We start from the raw sequence: 18,672 nt of genomic DNA on the forward strand, positions 1-18,672 counted from the left end.
ACTGCTAAAGGGTTTGGCTTGCATAAGTTACCCCCCCTGTATCTGTTTATGAAGTCTTAAGAATGGCAACAGGAAGAGAAGCTTTTGAGAAAAAACACAGGGGGGAAATATTAGACTGTAATCCATCCAAGGTTACTTCCACACCATACATCTAAGGAGTTCTTGTTAGACCTCTGTTGCCCTCACAGAGCAATAGTTCTCAGAGTGGTTTAACAATCTAATCCCTCTTCAGAGGGAACTCGTGAAATTAAAGGCCTGTGAAGGGGAATAAGGGTCACCTAAGAACTCTCAGCACTCTTAACAAACTACAGCTCCCAGAATTCTTCAGGGGAAGCCATGACTGCTTAAAGCAGTATCATAGTGCTTCAAATGTACAGTATGAATGTGGCCCAAGATTCTCGTTTCTGCATTTATTGGGTTAAAATTTATTTTTACCTAACGTTCAGGTGGGGCCCGCTGCTGTCTGGGCACTGGCATTTTCATTTCCCACGATGCCCTCCACACAGTGTTGCTCCAGGGGATTGCGGGAAATTAAAATGGCGCCTCCAAGAATGGCTGTCCACAGGAAGCATTCCAGTGGTGGGAGAATTAAAAAGCTAAATGGAGAAGATTGGTGCTTGTACGTTTTGCCTCATAGCTCAGGTTCTACAAATGCTAAAATCTTGCTTTTAAAAAAATTAAAGATGGGAATTAGTGGATTATGGATAATCTTTGGGGGGGGGGGGTGAACAGCCCCCTCACTCTCTAGACACCCGTATGTCCAAGTAGCCCAGCACTGATTACAGCACATCCGCTGCTGCTGCCACCAGATTAATCCCACCAAGGCCTCCTTCGAATCTGGAGCTGGACCTCACTGCAGGGTTGTTGTGAAGAGGAAAGGGACCACACTTGAGTACCTTGGAGGGAAATGGGGAGGATCAAAGTAAATTCAAAATCTGGTGCTCTTTGTCCCTGTATCAGTTTATGTTACCAACAGCAAGAAGATATGAATTTGTTTCATTACTCATGTCCCATTAGACTGTACAGAACTCCATAAGCTCCATTTATACAAAAAATAAATCTGGCACCGGGGTGTTTCTTTGCTCTTTAGCAAAAGTTCACTCGTGACAAGTGGCTAACCCCCAACATGGGAGCCTGGTTGGCCCAACAAGCCACCCTTTGTCTGAGAGGAGCGAAGGGCCAGGACCTCTTTATCTTTTTGCCGGTGGACAGCATTAAAAAACAGTGCGTCTCTCCTTCCTGCAGGTCTTATCACGGGCACAAGACAATGAAGGACTTTGTGCGGCGAAGGCGCTGGGCCAGGTAAAGCACATCACACTCAAAAATAGTTTAGTACCTCTCAGGTATATTGCAGGAGGGGGAAAGAATTTTCCCTTCCTTTGCACGTACATTGGCCTGCTTCCCTTACCACACACTTTTTTGATTTTAAAAATCTGATTCTATTCTATACTGCTTTTAGTTAACGGCCTTACTACGGAGTCATTGGCAGCTGTTAAAGGATGGTTCATAAGAATCTACGAATAGCCCTGCCATCCTGTTCTCACAGTGACCGACCAGATCAGGGGTCGGCAAGGCTTACCAGGCATGGGCTGGATCACTCCCGCAGAGATCCTCCGTGGGCCGGACTGGCGCAGCGCGATGCCAGAAGTCGCGTCTGCGCATGTCCACGGTGCAGGAATCGCTTCTGTGCATGCCCAGATGCCGAAATTGCGCCTGCGCAGAAGCAATTTCCAGCGTCTGGGCATGTGCAGAAGCAATTTCCAGAGCCGCAGAAGAGAATACCTGCGCCGCGCTGTGCCGGTTTAGCACAGCGCATGGGGACTTACCAAGCGGGCAGTTCGTGGGCCAGTTAAACAGCTTCCGTGGGCTGCTTCTGGCCCATGGGCCTTAAGTTGCTGACCCCTGGACCAGATGCTTATGGGAAGCTTGCAAACTGGATGCAATGAGTGCGCAACAGCACTCCTGCCCCACTTGCAATTCCCAACAACTCCTATTCAGAGTTATAATGGTGAATACACAATCTCCCTGATCTCTCTGGTCTTGGTGAGTTTCAGTATGAACGGACCCCCAGCCCCTGACTAGTGCAAGGATTGGGGCCATCACTCGCCACCGACCTGGCGAAATGCAGCTGGCCATAGAAGGCTTTTAAAGTCAACACCAACACGTTGAATTGTGCTTGGATACGTACTAGGAGCCAGTGTACAGTGGTGCCCCGCAAGACGAATGCCTCGCAAGACGGAAAACTCGCTAGACGAAAGAGTTTTCCATTTTGGAGGTGCTTCGCAAAACGAATTTCCTATGGGCTTGCTTCGCAAGACGACAATGTCTTGCGAGTTCCTGCTGGTGTTTTTTTCCTCCCCCCCCCTTTTTCTAAGCCGCTAAGCCGCTTATCAGCTGATCCGATCAGCAGATAAGCCGCTAAAAGCCGCTAATAGCGCTAATCCGCTAATCCTTCAATGGGCTTGCTTCGCAAGACGAAAAAACCGCTAGACGAAGAGAATCACAGAACGGATTCTTTTCGTCTTGCGAGGCACCACTGTAGATCCTTCTGGACCGGCCGTCCAATCTCCACTCACCCCCCCCCCCCAATAAAGCAAAGCAAATGTAGGAGGAACGAGTTGGGTAGTTTTTTTATTTCCATGCCAAGCTGGAAGGTGTCAGTGCCCTGACCCTTCTCTTTGCCCTTTGATCTCCCGACCCCCACACAACAGTGCCCTTATTAGCTTGGCTTTCTAAGTATCTTCTTGTGCTGAACTGCTGTTCACCCAGGCCCAACGTTGCATCATGCTCATTTGGCTAATCGGTAAAACACACACGCCTTCGTTAGCTTCTGTAAACCTACAACTTGAATTGCTGCCCACTGCAGTTTTTTGCCTCCCGTTGGCTGCAGGTTCAGGTTTTTCTGGGCCCTGAAGCGCCAGTTCCTGGTGCTTTGCAAGGCCCCCTCGGGTCTCAAACCGTTGTATATCCTGCAGCTGCAGATGGGGAAAAGAAGGGGTTGTTTGGCCCTCAAAGTTCAGCCACGTTCCCCACCGCAATTCCCTGCGTCAGGTTTTGAAAGTGTTTGCACCCTGCCACCCACAATCCTTCTCACAGTGCTTCATAGCATCATAAATGTTCATGCATTTGTAAGAAATTGATCTTCAGTATTGTCTGCTCTGGCTGGCAGCAGTCCCAATAATTTCAGGCAGAGAGTCTCTCCCAGAGCTACCTGGGGATTGAACCTTGGACACCTCCTTTCTCTCTCCCTTGCCTTTCCAGGAAATGCAGATATGTCACCAGTGGTCCTTGGCTGGAAGTCCCCCCAATAGCCCTGTGGGACGTTTCCATCATTCCTGAATCTCTGGCTGCTGAGGACGAGTTTGTGGCTCTCTGGGCTATCAGCGACAAGGGAGATGTGCTTTGTCGACTATGCATCACGCCCCAAAACCCAGCTGTGAGCCTCTTACTTTCTCGTGTGTTTGTGCAAACTGAGCACCTGAAATGAATGTAAATAACATCACTTGTGCACTTTGTTAGTTTGTATGCTCTTGGGTGAGCTCCCGTTGCTCAGTTCCTGCTCCTGCCCACCTAGCAGTTCGAAAGCACGTCAAAGTGCAAGTAGATAAATAGGTACCACTCCGGCGGGAAGGTAAATGGCATTTCCGTGTGCTGCTCTGGTTAGCCAGAGGTGGCTTAGTCATGCTGGCCACATGACCCGGAAGCTGTACGCCGGCTCCCTCGGCGAATAAAGCGAGATGAGTGCTGCAGCCTCAGAGTTGTCCATGACTGGACCTAATGGTCAGGGGTCCCTTTACATTTACCTTTATGCTCTCCGGTAATCAGTTATAAATGTTGTTTTTTTAATGGGGCATGTTAGGGTCAATCTTCATGTGCAAGTGTTACTTCAAACATTCCTAGGGGGACCCATGGAGTTTTATCTTCTTGCTAGCTATCTTTCTATTCAAGTATCATTTCTATACTCAGAATGCCACCTCTTTTTTGCCATTGTGTTCCATTTAAATCTAATAGACACAACACAAAAGGAAAGGGGGAAGAGGAGGGCCGATGAAAATAAGCGAATCCAGGAGCCAATGCTTAACGTTACACAATTGTAGCAATGGCAAGGTGGAATGACCACTGAAGGGAGGCAGTGATGGGATGGGAGGAGCCAAGTGGCAAGTGACCCCCCACTGAACTTACTAAACAAGGCCTTCCTGTCTTGCCTCTGATGGAGACAGTTCTGGAAAGTGGCAAGGGGTTTGGGGAAAGGAAGGACCCCAGCAGCAGATGGAAGCAGAGCCAACGATGGCCATATCCTTTGTCCCCATTTGCCCACATAGTTTTACAAGGGCAGCACTGAGGCTGAGGAGGAAGCAGAACAGACAGAGCCACCTTCTGGACCCGTTAGAAAGTAGGAAGGCTGAGGTTGGTGAGGCACTGCCCCATTGCCCTAACTGAGCCCAACCAGGTCAACATAGGGGGTCTGACTGGGTCCCCTCATCCCCCAGCAGCAGCCTGAGACCACATCTAGCCTTGGAGTTTTGAACTTCAGTGCTTGTAGTCAGCCTACCTTGCATCTAGAACCAAATGCGTCTTTGAAGAAGTCCTGTGCATTTTTAGTAGGCCGTTCCAGTCTCAGGACACAGTCATGCAACTTTGCTTGCCCTGGGAATTGCTTTGCAGAAGGATGAAATCCTCTGTTATTGTTACCTGTCTTAGAAGTTCAGGAACCACTGAAATTGGGTAGCTAGTGCATTCTCTCTCTTCCCATCCCCTGCCCCCCAATTAGGGAACATCCTGGCTCCACGTGGGAACAGATCAGCCCTTCGTGTCGGTTTCCATCGGAGCATTTCACCAGGTTTGGGCCGTGGCCCGCGATGGCTCCATCTTCTATCGCGGTTCAGTATCGCCAAAGAAACCTGAAGGTAAGCCTGTGACCACTGGCCACATGTTTATTTTTTTTAGTTAACAAAACTTAACACCCTGCTTTGATTGAAGTAAAACCTCTTAAGTGGTTTGCAGGAAACATTTAAACCACAGTGGTACCTTGTGTTACGTACCACCCCCCTTACGAATGCTGTGGGTTACGCGCTCCACTAACCCAGAAGTAGATGCCCCTTGTTGCGACCTTTGCCCCGGGATGTGAGCGGAAGTCATGCTCCGGGGGCACGGCAGCAGCGGGAGGTGCCGTTAGAGAAAGCACGCCTCATGTTATGAGCGGTTTCCTGTTACAAACGGACCTCCGGAATGGATTAAGTACGTAACACGAGGTACCACTGTATTAGCAATACTAAAACGATTAGAAATATTTTAAAATATATATATATATTATTTTATCAATCAAAACAGTTAAGAGCCATTAAAAACATTTGAAGATAATTAAAATTAACAGTAAAAAGAAGAAAGATTGAAGCACATCAACACCTGTATCCCTGCACCTACAAAATTAGCATGTCCAGGAGAAGAGTTTTAGGCTTGTTTTCCTGTGTGCATGGACCCAGATCACTTTGCCCTTTCTGGAGTGATGTGGATTAGGTCTTGCAGAAGAAGGCGAACAGATGGACAGTGGCAAAAAGGTGAATCCACTCTGGGAGGGGGTCCCACTGGGGGAATCCTGTGCAAGTCCAGATCTAGAGCCACCACTGAGTATGCTGAAGATAACGTGATAAGCCAAAGTATAGCTGCCCCACGGGAAAAGGGCCAGAACAGGCCCTCTGCTGTGTTGATTCCTGCATGCGGGTGTTTCTGAAGGTTCTGGGTTTTGCATCACTGACTATAAATCATGCTATAATTATTAGTGTTGTTTCATGGCTGTCTGGCTGTCTCTGTCATTGTACAGGTGACTGCTGGTACCATATTCCTTCTCCCCCGAAGCAGAAGATAAAGCAAGTCTCTGTTGGGCGAACCTCTGTCTTTGTTGTGGATAAAAATGGTGAGCTGCTAGCTTTCTGTTTCCAGAGGGGTGTAGTCTGCAGTTGTCTTAAATCTGTTGCACCAAAACACAACCAGGAATCTTATGGCACCTTAAAAGATAAGGGGTGTCTGCAACCAGTATTGAATGATTATTTGTCAGGAACTGAGATTGTGCAGTAGCACCAAGTGTGTTTTGATTATGAAGGTGGAAGGGAGCAAGAGGAAGTACATGCAAGTCCCATTGTCGGAACTCTCATTATCTGAAATCTCGGTTATCCAAACACAATGAACCCGAATCTTGCTACACGAACAGCTGATTCAGATATCCAGACATTTGGAGTTTGCCACTTTCTCACTCGTTTGTGTTTTGATGGTCATCCTCAACCATTTCGGAGGGAAACCAGGGAGGGAGGGAGAGAAATCAGACAAATCACGGATTAGAAATGTTCCCATTGGAAATAATGGAAATCATCAGCTCATTATGTGAACATTTGCCTAATGATCAATTTCATGGGAGTGCATGGTGTTCAGAAAGCGGGATCTGTGTGTAATTTTGTTCCCAGCCCAGGGAGTGAGAGCCAGGGGTTTCTGCACGCATTGGCTGCCAGTGGGAATTTTCTTGCATGCAGCCAATGTTCGCAAAATGCAGGCTTCTTCTCCCCCTTCCCATCAGTTGATGGGAAGGGGAAAAATAAGACTTTGCCAGCTCAGTGATCAGCACTTCGGGAACCAAAAAAAGTTCACCTCTTCTGCATTACAGGATTGTCTTCCGACTTTTAAAGTATGATGTTCACAAATGCAATAATGGGGCAGATCATCTCATGTCCATGCCAAACTTTTCCTTTTGTAGGTAATCTGTGGTATCGCCAGGGAATCACACCAAGCTACCCTCAAGGCTCCAGCTGGGACCACATTTCAAACAACGTCCGCAAAGTGTCCGTTGGGCCTTTGGACCAGGTCTGAGTGCGCCGTCAATGTATCTCTTTGGAACGATGATTGAAGGGGACACGATAAACTTGTTTTGTAAAGGATTGTTCACTCAGGTTGTTTATTTACCTTAAGGAAAGGGCACAGACCACCCTGGTCTGTGGTGACTAGTCCCTATAGTAAGACAGGGAGGTCCAACAGTAGGTGGCGCCAGAGCCAATGACAGGCAGAGCCAACTCATTCTGGTTTTGCCCCCATCCTCTTCCTTGCTGAGTTCTACAAGGGCAGCACTAAGGAAGATGAAGGTGACAGCCAGGGCCCACCCCCTGGGCTGATAAGTAGCCAGGTGGGGGCCAACTGAGAGCAGCCTGAGGTTGGTGGGGCAGTGGCACACTTAATAATAATAAATTTATTATTTATATGCTGACCATCTGACTGGTACTCTGGGCGGCTTCCAGCAAAACATAACAACACCATCAAACATTAAAAGATTGCCTATACAGGGCTGCCTTCAGATGTCCTCCAAAAGTCAGATAGCTGTTTATTTCCTTGGCATCTGACAGGAGGGTGTTCCACAGGGCAGGTGCCACTACCGAGAAGGCCCTGTGCCTGGTTCCCTGTAACCTCACTTCTTGCAGGGAGGGAACCACCAGACTTAACCCTCATGGACCAGCTTCCACCGATCCTGGCCCAGCCTTTGAGAGAGAGAGAGAGAGAGAGAGAGAGAGAGAGAGAGAGAGAGAGAGAGAAAAGGGGTTTATGGAAAGTTGTAGTGTGGCTCCTTCCACTTCTTTCTGTCGGTTTTTGCAAGTAATAAAGCAAAATTTAATTGCTTGGTGCTTCTCATTCATTCTTCTCTGTTGTGACATTGGAATGGTCCCCATGATCTGATACATCTACATCAGAGTGCATCTGTTTGGTGCCCGCCAGATCTTTTGGACTGCAATTCCCATCAGCTCCAACCAGCATGGAGAGTGGTCAGAAATGAGGGGAGCAGAGGTGGTTTTAGGGTAGGGCGAATGGTCCATTCGGACTGGGCGCTGCACTGAAAAATGCTGTAGAATGGAATGAGAGAGGCGAACCTTTGTGTCGCACAGGGCGCTGCTGAAATTTGGGGTGGGAGTTGTAGTCCAACAACATCTGGAAGGCCAGAGTTTCCCCATCCCCAGTTTAAAGCCACTTCACATTTTCAACCCAGCCTGAACGGAGATCCATTGCGTTTGCAACATGCGAGTTTCTCTCTTCTCTTTCTGTTTGCATGTTTTGGAAGCTGGCTGCAGCTTGCCAACTCCCAAGCTGCACCCAGAATGAAAAACCTGTCCACATGCATAGCTGACATGCACCTGGGAAGCATGTAAATTGCTACATGGACGTGTCCTCCTTTTGCACAGGGATTTTGGTAATGGGAAAAGCACTCCCCTTGGTTGGTTGTTTTTAGTATTGGTAATCAGTAGTGTAGGAAGAAATAACATGGTGTGCGTGGCATCATCAGCCCTATTCCTGTTTTCTAGGTCTGGGTGATAGCTGACAAAGTACAAGGGAGCCATAGCTTGAGCTGTGGAACGGTCTGTCATCGGACGGGAGTCCAGCCAATGGAGCCAAAAGGCCATTCCTGGGACTACGGCATTGGGGTGAGTACCTTCAATGGCACAGGACCACAGTTCCTCAAGGATCGCCTCTCTCCATATGAAGCTACCCAGACCCCGGGATCAACTTCTGAGGCCCTTCTGAGAGCCAGTGTCGTGTAGTGGTTAAGAGCGGTAGATCCGTAATCTGGGGAACCGGATTCGCGTCTCCGCTCCTCCACATGCAGCTGCTGGGTGACCTTGGGCCAGTCACACTTCTCTGAAGTCTCTCAGCCCCACTCACCTCACAGAGTGTTTGTTGTGGGGGAGGAAGGGAAAGGAGAATGTTAGCCGCTTTGAGACTCCTTAGGGTAGTGATAAAGCGGGATATCAAATCCAAACTCTCTTCTTCTTCTTTGTGTTGCTCCTCCACAAGAGGTCTGGAGGGTGGCAACCCACGAACCTTTTCGGCAGTGGTTCCCGGTTGGAGTAAGCTCTCCCCAGGGCGGCTCGCCTGGCGCCTTCATTATACACCTTTAGGCCAGGTCTTTGGTTGATGGACATCCAATGGCCTTTTAAATGTGTTGTGGAAGTGGGGGCGTTTGGTTTGTTTCTGTTCTCATTTCTGTTACGGATTTTGCGAGTTTTTTTACATTGTAATTTTATGTTGTGATCGGCCCTAAGATCTACAGCAGCGGTCAGCAAACTTTTTCAGACCTTGTGGGGGGCCGGACTATATTTTGAAAAAATAATAAAAATGAACGAATTCCTATGCCCCACAAATAACCCAGAGATGCATTTTAAATAAAAGGACACATCTACTCATGTAAAAACGTGCTGATTCCCGGACCATCCGCAGGCTGGATTTAGAAGGCGATTGGGCCGGATCTGGCCCCCGGGCCTTAGTTTGCCTACCCATGATCTACAGGGGCTGTATACTACTACAAATACATACTACTAATAATAATAATAAAAGACACAAACAGCTGGAATTTGTTAGGGCCTGCTGATTTTCCGGGCACCATTTGGAGAAAATTTGTAAGCAGAGCCGGGTAGAACAGCCACATGTATGGTTGGCAGGTGCCTAGACTGTATATACACACACACACACACACACACACACACACACACACACACCCTACACCAAGGGTTGCCAGTATGGTGACTACAGGTACACACATGCCCACAAAAACATTCCCCTGGTGTCTGCAGGGTCTTCTCTACGTGCTGAAATTAGGACCGAAAGAAGCATTCCATTATAGCAAAAGAGCAGGTTGCTTAACTACAAGTATATATATATATATATATATATAACTTTTAATGAACTTTCTGTTTTACAATTTAGAATATTCATTTAGACAACCTTAAAATATCAGTGACTTCCCTCCTTCTCTTTCCATGCTTCATTTTGCATAGCATAAATCCCTGCCTATTTTATATAAACTAAACCATTCAGTATTCCCATTATTACTTCCATCAAAACTAATTTACACTGTTGAATTTATCTTAATGCTGCCGGCGTTTTCAAGTGTATACAATTCCCCCCCCCCCCCATATATTCAGTAAACATTTTCCAATCTTCTTTAAACGAATGTTCTCCTTTGTTCTCTTATTCTATAAGTTAGATCCGCAAGCTGAGCATATTCCATCACTTTTAAGTTGCCATTCTTCTTTGCTTGGGACCTCGCTCATTTTCCGGATATTTTCCCTGGCTTGTAAATCTTCCCACAGGTCCATTTACAAGATAAAAGGGTGCTGGACTTAAGTGGGCCATTGGCCTTTATCCAGGAAGGCTCTTCTTGTATTCTTAAAGAGGCTTTACTTGTCCATGTCGGGTAGCTGTTGCACAGCAGACTCTTCTCCAAACATGTGGCTGATTTTTCCCTTTTCTTCTTTGGCAGGGAGGATGGGAGCACATCACAGTAAGAGCGAACGCCATGGAGAGCACCAAGGCCGTAGCCCAGGAAGCCTCTGCAGGGCGTCCCACTGAGCCCAACGAAACTGAAACTGGAGAGAGCGAAGGAAGAGGAGACCCTCCCCAAAACACCGTCTTGGTGGACACGGCTCAGGGCTTGGACCGGCATGCTGTGCAATGTTAATGCGCTCCATTCTCTAGAGACGTGGGCGTAGGATTTTGCTTCCTCTCCACTCACTTCACGCACTCCCAATCGGTGTAAAGTTTCAGTGGATCTGTGCCTGTTTCTGAACACTTTAGTCTTGCCCGGACGGAAGAGGGAGTTGTGTGTTCGTGAAGGCTTAAGGAGTCCAAATCTGCCTAGTTCTGTGGTTGGTTGTAGACCTTTTGTTTATTTCAGTGGGTTTTGGGAGACTAGAATAGAAGACCCCCCCATGCAAGCCCCCCCCTTTGAAACACTGAGGAGTTTGCACAGCCACAAGCCTCTGCAGATCAGAACCATGGATCCAGGGAATCAAACCTGGTCCTCTCTGATTGCTGCGGGACTCCAGCTCCCATCAGTCAACATAGCCAATGGTTGGTGGTGATGGGAGCTGTAGTCTAACAACAACAAGAGCAGGACAGTCCCAACTTTCCGTCCTTTAGATGCGTTGTTCATTAGAACTGGATTTTTCTAAGTGAACCTTTTTTTAATGTTTGTTTTTGTGGGAGGGCGCTGTTGTTGGGTCTTTTTTGTAATTAATTTATTCTCTTCGTAATATTTATTATGCACAGCACTGCCGAATAGGCTACAATGATGCCAGATCTTCCCAATTAAGCTGAGCCCTTTTTTTAGGCAGCTGCTATGAAAACTGAGACGAATGTAAATAGGAGTCGTGGTGTCCTGGTTCCCCACCACCACCCCCTTTTCATCAAACCTGTGAAATGATGATCCCACTAATTTCATTGGATCTGCTGTGTGAGGTCAAGTTCTTGACCGGTGAGAATCCCTCTCCCTTTTCGGAGGTGATTTGCTGAAACTGAAACTCTTAGGGTTAATTCTGTGTAATGCCCTACTGCTTTCTTCTTTTCTTTTGCAGTACCAGTTAGATCTGCTCTAAAATAATATCAAAACAAAGTAAGTCAGCAGCACTGGTCGGCAACTGGCTGCCCCATGTCAGTTGGCGCCCATGAAAAATCACCAGCACATCTTCTAACAACTGCAAGTGCGGCAAGCCAATAGAAAGCACATTGGATGCTCCTTCACCTTACAGCTCCTTGCCACCACTCACCCACTTTAGATAGTGCCAACCTGGCACCCTCCAGATATAGTCCAATAACATATGGAGGTCACCATATTGTTGAAGAGTTGGATGGTGTAACCTGGCTTGTAATTGAGGCAGAGAGCCAAAGCAGCCTGACTCCTTGCCTCTTTTGAATTGCCCTACCAGCCAATCTAGTTGCTGATCACAATCACTCACCTGTCTTTCGATTTTGGAGGTCAGGCTGGTATGTAATTGCGGGGGGAAGAGGAAGGTATATTGCAGGAGTGAGGAACCTGTGGCTCTCCAGCTGTTGCTGAACTACAGCTCACCTTAGCCCCAGCGAGCTTGGCCCAGGGATGATGGGAGTTGTAGTTCAGCAACACCTGGTTGGGCCAAAGGTTGCCAACACTTGGTTTACTGCCTTCTTTTTTAAAAGAAAAAAAGGACATTTCCTCGTGTATGCAGTTTAATAAAAGAAAAATGTAGATCAGCTGATAACAACAAATATCGACACAACTTCACTTCTTAAAGCATTAGTCACTTGCTTTAACTTGGAGCGTTCTTGTTCTTTGCTGCTTATTTTATCTCTAGCTCTTCTCAAGATGCACTTTAAAATTAGACCTTCCTTTTGGGAGAGATAAAAGATGCACACTTTGTTCCTTGTTTGCTGCTGCAGCAAAGCAGTTCACAGGAGCCGTTTGGGCATGAACCATTGCGCTGCCACACCATTTAGTGCTCCCAGTCCAGGTTTGATATTTCGCAGAGCTTGGGAGATTTGTATTGCCACGAGTGAGGGATCTTGCCAGCCGCATAGGGCACCCCACAGAATCACCTACAGTTGTCCCTAGAGCAGAACGTGCTTTACTAATTTCTGCTTGATCTGGACAATCAGTTCCGTGTTCTGCTGCACCCTAAATCAGTGCTGGTAGAAGCATTCCTAGACGATACCACTTCAAAATGCAGGAGTGGGGTGTATCTGACCAGGATATGTTTTTTTTAAAATGGCACATTTAGAGAGACAGACCTATATCCTCACTTCCCACGATGGCATTTCTGACATGTTGGAACCTTTCAAAGCAAACCTATGATTGCCTCCATGCATATGCCAAAGTGGTGCAAAGTGAAAATAAAAAAAATTCCTTCCTGTAGCACCTTAAAGACCAACTAAGTTAGTTCTTGGTATAAGCTTTCGTGTGCATGCACACTTCTTCAGATAAAGAACTAACTTAGTTGGTCTTTAAGGTGCTACAGGAAGGAATTTTTTTTATTTTGACTATGGCAGACCAACACGGCTACCTATCTGTAACTGGTGCGAAGTGGCGCAGCTGCGCCATGCAATATTTTTGATGTATGGTTCAACATGGACAGCCCAATCTTGTGTTTGCTGAAAGGGTCTCAAAGGGGCTTCTTCATTAAGGCTTCCTCCAACGTGTGGCTGCCCTAGGCTACATGCTGGATGCAAGTCAGAATCGAAAGCAGGAAAATGATCAAAAGTTCACTACCGGGACTTGCAGGTTGCAACTCTTGTACTTTTCCTTTTTTTAGAAAAAACAAACAAGAACTGTGTTGCTAAGAATGTGGAAGGCACAGATTTTTCCCATCACAGAAGCCTCATCAGAGCAACTATTAAAGGCACAGCAGCCTTGATCAGAAAAGGAGCTGTTTGCTGGACATCTGAGCCAGGCGGAGTCTGGACCAGGCTTTCTCAACCTCGGCCCTCCAGATGTTTTTGGCCTACAACTCCCATGATCCCTAGCTAGCAGGACCAGTGGCCAGGGATGATGGGAATTGTACAGTGGTGCCCCGCAAGACGAATGCCTCGCAAAACGAAAAACGCGCAAGACGAAAGGGTTTTTCCGTTTTTGCGTCACTTCGCAAGACGATTTTCCCTATGGGCTTGCTTCGCAAGACGAAACTTCTTGCGAGTTTTTTTCCCCTTTTTCTCAAAGTGACCGCAAAGGCGAGCTCCGGTCGCGCAGCCGAGGGAAGCCCCGCTGTGGGTCGTCCAAAGTCAGCCCGAGCACGCCACTCACCTAAAAGGCATGGAGAGACGGAGGGAGCGCGCGAGGATCCCGGTGCAGAGGAGGCTCCTGCAGCAAAATAAAGGCAGTCGGCAGCCGGAGGGCTCCAGGACCCGGAGCTGCGGCGGGGCCGTCGATGGCGTTGCCGGAGACTCCTCCCTCTGGGCCTCGCTCTCTCCGCCTTCGCCGCCGCTTGCCCTGCCTGCGATCGGCTGGGCTCATTGCTCTGCTCTGCAGAGCGCTGCGCAAAGGCGCGGCGGGACAGGTGTCCGGGGACGCTTTGGCTGAGCGTGCCCCGGGATCGGAGGTGTGGGGTGCTTGCTGCAGATCTTATCTTCCGGGGTCGCTGGGATGGCGGCGGTCGGGGCTTGTGTTATGTAATCGCGTCAGGAGGGACTGCTTAAGAGGCCGGACAAGGCTTATGCAATGGCCAGATGCTCCCTAGGGGTCGAGGCTTGCAGTTGCGGGAATGAGTTTATACCTGTAGCCGCTAAGCTGCTAATAGCCGTGCTTCGCAAGACGAAAAAACCGCAAGACGAAGAGACTCGTGGAACGGATTAATTTCGTCTTGCGAGGCACCACTGTAGTTTCAAAACATCTGGAGGGCCAAGGTTGAGGAAGCCTGGTCTAGAAGAATGTAATAGCTGTGAGAGGTTGATGGGTGGGCATCTGAGTTGAAAACTATGCCTTCCAATTATCTCAGGAGTGGGAAACCTTTTGACCCTGCAGATGTTGCCGAATTGCGACTCCCATCACCCCCTTTGACATGGGCCATGCTCGTTGGAGCTGATGGGAGTTGTAGTTCAGCAACACAGGGAGCGACAAAGGTTCCCTGCGCCTGAATTAGCAGGCCAGTGGATTTAAGCTGGTCTAAGAAAAGACCTTGGTTTAAGAGAGGTGCGTTGCTGAAGGGCCTATTCTGCACCGCAGGAATCCTGGGAATAATTTCATTGACTCCATCGGTCTGAGCCAGGAGAACACTGGTTTGAGGGTGAGGTTTACGTTCTGCGTCTTTCTCGGTCCCATGTGATGGCATGTGGAGAGGAAGGAAAATTGCACTGTGGCATGGTTTTAGAGCAATTCTATATTTGAAGTAAAATCAGTTAATGTCGCATGTCCTTCCATTTTAGAGAGCTTCTATATGTAAACGTATTTGATGCCAAGTAAAAAAAAAAAAAGCGACGTTTCACAATCAAAGGTGAAGACTGCAGCCTGCCTCTTTCTTTCTCTTGTGCTCCCCTGTCAACCTTTTCCACTTTGGAGCAGTGTTATTTTTGATAGCCCCCCACTCCAGTTGGGGGTGGGATCCAAATTGTTGTTTTATGGTGTTGCTGTAGCTCTATGGTTGTTGTTTTTTAGCTCTGCGGTTATAAAGAAATATCTACGGCAATTGCACGAATCTCCGATTAACGTGATGCGTTTAGCTCAGCGGTGGGGAACCTCAAATGCGGCCCTCGAGACCTCTCCAACTGGCCCTCCCAACTCTCCTGAACCCCTCACTACCTCTCCCTTTGTGCCCTGAGTGTTTTTGGCCTGGCTTGAACTTTGATAATGCCTTTTGCCTGCCTGGCTGGAAGACAGAGAGGGAAGGGTATTGGAACTGGGCCTACAGTACCAAGACAAAATCTGTCCTCTGCCCATTTTTGCTTCTGGCCCAATGGCTAGGAATTGATCGATTATTTAGAACTTCTTAGAACAGTGGAACTTCTGTTTTCGAACGTAAGCCGTTCCGGAAGTCCGTTCGACTTCTAAAACATTCAAAAACCAAGGATCAAATGCCTGTCAGCAAGTTCAGTGGGGGAAATTGAGAAACGCGCCTCAGAAGCCGTTCAACTTCCGAGGCACATTTGAAAACAGAAGCATTCAGTTCCAGGTTTTCGGCGTTCGGCTTCCAAAACATTAGGCAGCCGGGGCATTCAAAAACCAAGGTTTGACTGTATTGGATTTATGTATATTCCGCCTTTCTGTCAAGGAACCTAAGGCAGTTTACAGTTTGAAATCAATAGAAACAAATACCTTATTTTTCCTTGTATAACACGCCCCCAAGTATAAGACACCCCCTATTTTTGGGCACTCAAAATTAAGAAATTGGGGGGAGATTGCCCCCATGTATAAGACTATCCTCCCTTTTTTTAACATTATTTTTTAGTAAAAAGTACGCTACATTATATATGAGTGACAGACAGTCACACCTTTCAGCTTCCCCAGAATACAGTCATACCTCGGGTTACAGACGCTTCAGGTTGTGTTTTTTCGGGTTACAAACCCCCTGAAACCCGGAAGTACCAGAACGGGTTACTTCCGAGTTTTGGGGGTCGCGCATGTGCAGAAGTGCTAAATCGCGCTTTGCGCATGCACACAAGTGCCGAATCGCAACCCATACATGCGCAGACGCACCACTGTGGGTTGCGAACGTGCGTCCCGCCTGGATCACGTTCGCAACCTGAGCGTCCACTGTAGTTTGGAAAAGTCCTCTTCGTATTTATTTATTTTTAATTGGCACTCCGGGGTTCTTTAATTGCATAAATACTTTCCCTCCAAAGTTGGCGTTCTTAAAAGTAACCCAATCTCAGAGTGCCAACTTCCCCTCCAGCATTTTTCTCCCTCCAGTGCCATTAAGAAGCAGAGCCTAACAAAGGCAAAGCTGATATTTACTCAAGGTAGGTATACACTTTAAGCAGGACGCTCTGTACCACTTGCTAAACTGTTAGTCTAGTGATCACTTTGCCAAAAGCATTAATAACTTTGTCTTCCCCCTGCACAAGGACACTGTTATAAAGTAGGTAAGGTGATATCTTTTTCCCCCCTTCCTTTTTGGTTCTCTCTGGTTAAATTCCTGCCTGTGAGAATGAGTCAATTGCTCAAGTTTCACAGAGCTGTATTTTTTAAAATTATTTTTAAAGGAGAGAATGTCTAGATTTCATAAAATCATAGATTTGTAGAGTTGGAAGGCAAGACAAGGGCCACCTAATAATAATAATTTATTATTTATACCCTGCCCATCTGGCAGGGTCTCCCCAGCCACCCTGGGTGGCTTCCAACAAAGCATTAAAATACAGTGTATTAAATACAAAGTATTAAAATACAAGCCCCAATGTGGGGCTTGAACCCACAACCCTGAGATTAAGAATTTCATGCTCTACCAACTGAGCTATCCCAGCCTGTCAAGCATAAAGAACAGCTCGGTATTTTTCCCATGTGCCTTCTCCAGAGTAACCCTAGGAGCCAATCCTTAGCAGCTGACTCACCTCATTTCACTCTCATTGGCTCCAATCTGTTACTAAAAAAAACCTGATTGGTTGGCTCTAAGACACTGGAGTCTGAGGATGGATCTACACACATGGGGGGAAACACTATAATTAAGTCAGAAATTAAATCATAGCAAAAGAAAAAAACGCTATGGAAAATCACATAGATTTTTTTTTACTCTCCATTGCCCTCTGGTGTTGCATGTTTATAACGCATTCAAAATGCTGTGTTTTGACTAATGTAGCTGAGTCCCGAGACACTGCTGCAGGAATAAAAAGGTAAAGGGACCCCTGACCATTAGGTTCAGTCGTGGCCGACTCTGGGGTTGTGGCGCTCATCTCGCTTTATTGGCCGAGGGAGCCGGCATACAGCTTCCGGGTCATGTGGCCAGCATGACTAAGCCGCTTCTGGTGAACCAGAGCAGCGCACGGAAACGCCGTTTACCTTCCCGCCGGAGCAATACCTATTTATCTACTTGCACTTTGATGTGCTTTCGAACTGCTAGGTTGGCAGGAGCAGGGACCGAGCAACGGGAGCTCACCCCGTTGCGGGGATTTGAACCGCCGACCTTCTGATCGGCAAGTCCTAGGCTCTGTGGTTTACCCACAGTGCCAGCCCTTCCCTATGATCCTGGCCACTACACCTCTGTTGACCACGCATTAGCCTGCCACAGAGCTACTTCCGCCCTGTGGATTACAGTGGATGGCAACCACACCTTTGCATAAGCTTACAAGGGCTATGCATGTACAGAGGATATAAGCGAGATACAAACAGCCACATGCTTCCAGGGAAAGCCTTTTAAAATGACCCAGACCATCAATCGAGCAAAAGCGAGACAAACGTTGCAAATCTGTGGGCACGACTTCTCAGATACAGACTTCCATTGATTTCAGTGGGGCTGGTCGAGTCCCGAGAAAGTCCTATTGAAAGCAACAGAAAGGAATTCCTTAGCTGCTGCTCAGCGATTTTATATTCTGTCACATCCAGTTAGACATTAGCTCTGGCTTTCTCTCTCTCTCTCTCTCTCTCTCTCTCTCTCTCTCTCTCTCTCCTTGGCTTGCGTCCAGAGTTATGTTAGCCAATCAGATGTGACATTTGAACTTAAAATGCCACTCGAATACAATCCAGGGTTCTGTATGTGCGTGAATATAGACGAGAGATTGTCTATAGGAAAGGATCAAACACTTGGTGGCAGATCAAGTTCCCTGCAGATCCTATTAAAACCATTTTGCCCGCAGTGAGGGCTGCATTGTTCATGCTCATTTTGCAGCCTAATAGCCCTTTTCCTGTTCTTCCTAAATGATGCAGATGATTTGACTTTTAGCAAAGGTGCCTTTGCCATAATCTCTTGGGAGCAAACAATGGTGACCTTTCTCAACAATTCTTCCTGCTGTTCTTTCTCTCTTGCCTGGTGTGTGTGTGTGTGTGTGTGTGTGTGTGGTCTTCTGCAGCAGCAGAAGTAATTTTCGAGCCACAGTTACCAATGTAGTGCCCCTAGAAGTTGTTCTACTACTACAACAACCCCCATCCAGTAGTGTAGTGGCAAATTCAGGGTCCCTTTGTGCAAGTTACAGCCCTGCCCCTTCCAAGGGTATGCAAGAATTCTATAATTATACAAAAGTGATAATCAGGGGTGCATTGCAACAACCAATGCAGATCTCCATGTGTTGCCTGTCCACTAGGTCTACTATGTTCTCTGCACGTACTTGTCCAAATGATTTGGAGTGCTCCGACATCATCTTTCTGAATGACTTACGTTGTGTTTTGCATGAAGGTCCATTGTTCATAAGAGAACTTGCGCACCATTCTCTTGGAATGGAAATGCCCTGTGTTTTCAGTATGTTTAGCATTCAGTG

The 18,672-nt window shown here is 47.3% G+C and overlaps 1 protein-coding gene across 1 annotated transcript in view; it reads left to right on the forward strand.

The window, feature by feature from the left end:
• TECPR1 (tectonin beta-propeller repeat containing 1) overlaps window positions 1-10,673 on the forward strand; it is a 38,803-nt gene extending 28,130 nt beyond the window's left edge. The window contains exons 19-25 of the mRNA XM_081169391.1: window positions 1,246-1,302; window positions 3,262-3,436; window positions 4,772-4,907; window positions 5,822-5,914; window positions 6,746-6,852; window positions 8,334-8,453; window positions 10,289-10,673. Coding sequence (XP_081025517.1) covers window positions 1,246-1,302; window positions 3,262-3,436; window positions 4,772-4,907; window positions 5,822-5,914; window positions 6,746-6,852; window positions 8,334-8,453; window positions 10,289-10,486 — 886 coding nt within the window. The 3' untranslated portion in view covers window positions 10,487-10,673. The remainder of the gene's footprint in view (window positions 1-1,245; window positions 1,303-3,261; window positions 3,437-4,771; window positions 4,908-5,821; window positions 5,915-6,745; window positions 6,853-8,333; window positions 8,454-10,288) is intronic.
• The last annotated feature ends 7,999 nt before the right edge of the window (window positions 10,674-18,672 follow it).

The sequence above is a fragment of the Podarcis bocagei genome (genome assembly GCF_964188305.1).
Source record: "Podarcis bocagei genome assembly, chromosome: 14".
NCBI classification, from domain to species: domain Eukaryota; kingdom Metazoa; phylum Chordata; class Lepidosauria; order Squamata; family Lacertidae; genus Podarcis; species Podarcis bocagei.